General features: G+C 36.1%; 1 protein-coding gene across 1 annotated transcript; it reads left to right on the forward strand.

Moving 5' to 3' along the window:
• Window positions 1-475: 475 nt before the first annotated feature.
• On the forward strand, window positions 476-2,586 carry LOC147620601 (uncharacterized). Its single transcript, XM_086825334.1, has 2 exons — window positions 476-740; window positions 1,858-2,586. The coding sequence occupies exons 1-2, from the start codon at window positions 513-515 to the stop codon at window positions 2,584-2,586; spliced, it is 957 nt and encodes a 318-aa protein (XP_086681460.1). The 5' UTR covers window positions 476-512.
• The last annotated feature ends 328 nt before the right edge of the window (window positions 2,587-2,914 follow it).

The raw sequence follows: 2,914 nt of genomic DNA on the forward strand, positions 1-2,914 counted from the left end.
CCCATGTTAATATGGCCTTGGCTTCATTATTATTTATATTTATTAAGGTGCTTAATATCCGCCTCATTTTTAAATGAATAAATAAATAATGCGCCCGCTGAATAATAAATAAATAAATAATAGAAATGTATCCAATATATATGTGTATATTGATATTAATTAGCATTACATTTACAAAGATAGCTAAATGGGTCGATTTATGTATTCACATTACTATGTAACGCCTTGTAACTATGTAGTAGCTGCTGCATGAGCGCCAATCAAAACGAGCCGGGATTGTACTGTAAGTGTTTTTCTAGTAAGTTTGACGAGGAGTTGCCACGCGCACTTATAAACGGATTGCATGGCAGCCACCTACACAGTACACAGTACTGAGGAAGCTGGGCATCATTTGGATGCCAAATTTGTCCCATGACTAGGTTGATGGCAGTATCATATACTTGCCTTGCTATTTCTGTGGTTTATTATTGTTATATATATCATATTATTTATTACCTGCGTTGAAGCTTGACATGGCCCTGGGAGCTCTTGGCTTTAAAATTCCCATTAAAACTGTAATTAGCCCTTCGATATTACCAGCTTTTGGAAAAATGTCTTTAGCTTGTAGTAGCAGTATGAGGGGGCGTTCTCGTGTTTCCTTCCTTTGCAATCGGAGCATCCAAGCTCTCTCTCAACAAAACGAGAGTGCAGGCGCATCTCAATGGCCAACTTTTAATCGTCGTGATTATGCTGCTAGTAATGTACATCACGTCTTCATAGTTCTTTTTTTTCGATTAATGATTACATTTATTCTCAATTATAATGCTACTGAAGGTGATTTTTTCCATTATTATTATGGAAAATTAAGGTGGATAGTTCTTGATTTTGATAACTGATTATGTAATTGATTATATTCAATCTCGATTTTCCTTTTACTATTAATGATTACATTTAATCTCAATTATGATGCTACTAAAGGTGAAATTTTTCCAATATGCACCCAAAACGTTTTTTTAATGGAAAATTAAGGTAGATAGTTCTTTATTTTTTTTTTAAATAAAAAGCAGGGATTTTGAATTAGAAAAAGAAAAGGGACTGACGATTACATAGCAGATACGGGCTGTGCCCTTTCAAAATTAAGGTAGATAGTTCTTTATTTTTGATAAAGAACTAATTATTATGGAAAATTAAGGTAGATAGTTATTTATTTTTGATAACTGATTATATAATTGATTATATTTAATCTCCTATAATGCTCAGGACTAAAGGTGATTTTTTCCATGGAAAATTAAGGTAGTTCTTTATTTTGATAACGGATCATATCAGTTTTATATAATTGATATTTAATATAGTTCTATATATATTATATTATTTCTTATATTTAATCTCTTATAATGCTCCTAAAGGTGATTTTTTCCATGGAAAATTAAGGTAGTTCTTTATTTTGGTAACTGATTATATCAGTTTTATATAATTGATATTTAATATAGTTCCATATATATTATATTATTTATTATATTTAATCTCTTATAATGCTCCTAAAGGTGATTTTTTCCATGGAAAATTAAGGTAGTTCTTTATTTTGGTAACTGATTACATCAGTTTTATATAATTGATATTTAATTTAGTTCTATATATATTATATTATATTATTTTGGTAAATGCTTATTTGATATTAAGATAGATTATAGTTCATCTCGATACAAATGATTATTTAAGATTATGATATTGTTTGTTGTTATAACAGTTAATATATATATAATTAACTGTCATACAATAACATTTAAAATAATAATTGTGATGATCGGTTAATGATTGTTTTTCAATAATTTTGATAGTAACAATAGCTGTAAATTAATTTTGAATAATTTTATGCAGGATGATATTATTGAGCAGACCGCCAAGGATGCTAAAGAGAGAGCCAAGGAAACCAGTGGAAAAGCCAAAGAAGCCACAAAGGAGGCGGCGGAGGCGGCTCGAGAGGGGGCACAGAGCATCTCTGAAGACGCCAAGAGCAAGGCGGAGGCCGCCAAAGAGAAGGCCGAAGAGAGAACAGAAGGCGTGCGCGAGAGCGCCTCAGGCATGACTGAGGAAGCCAAGCGCAAGGCACACGAGACAAAAGAGAAGGCCAAGGAGACTGCAGAGGAAGGGAAAGAGAGGTCCAAGGACATGGCGGAGGGCGTCAAGGAGAAGGCCGGGGAAGCGCAGGAGAAAACCAAGGGTGTAGTCTCGGAGGGCGCTGAGGGAGTGCAGCATACCGTCCATCGGGCCAAGGAGAAGACGGAGGAAATGGCCAAAGGAGCCAAGGAGAAGGCCGGCGAGGCCAAGAAGACGACGAAGGCTGTACTCTCGGAGGGAGCGGGGAAAGCCCAAGATATGGGAGGGGGCGCCAAGCACAAGGCTGGCGAAGCGGCCGAGAAAACCAAGGGGGTGGTGGCGGAGAGCGTCGAGAAGGTGCAGGAGATGGGCCATGCTGCAAAGGAGAAACTGCAAGACACGCTGGGAGGGGTGGCTCAGAAGGCCAAGGAAGCGCTTGGTGGTAAAAATAAGGATGACGAATCTCCTGATGATGAGGAGGAGGAGGAGGAGGAGGAGACGAGAGCTTGAATATATCAATTGTCTTCTGATTATATAATGAAAAGTAGTTCCATTTAATTAAAATGGTATCGATTATAATTAGCCTTTATATATTGATTCTTATTTATACTTTACGCACAATTTTTCTACAATATATTGCCTAATGTTTTGTAGTTAAGACTCAATTTTGGACGATTGATTTTTAATGTTTCGTAAAATTCATTTTTGAATAAATTAAACTTTTCTAATACCTTTGAATGCAAGAAACCTTCTCAACTAATCTAATGATTTTGCGGAGACATTAATTAATTAATGCCTGACCTTGGTATCGCCTCCTCCCCATAAGGCTTCCCTCCCC

This window comes from Cibotium barometz, chromosome 31, assembly GCF_041138505.1.
Source record: "Cibotium barometz isolate CiBa-2024 chromosome 31, ASM4113850v1, whole genome shotgun sequence".
Classification (NCBI taxonomy): Eukaryota; Viridiplantae; Streptophyta; class Polypodiopsida; order Cyatheales; family Cibotiaceae; genus Cibotium; species Cibotium barometz.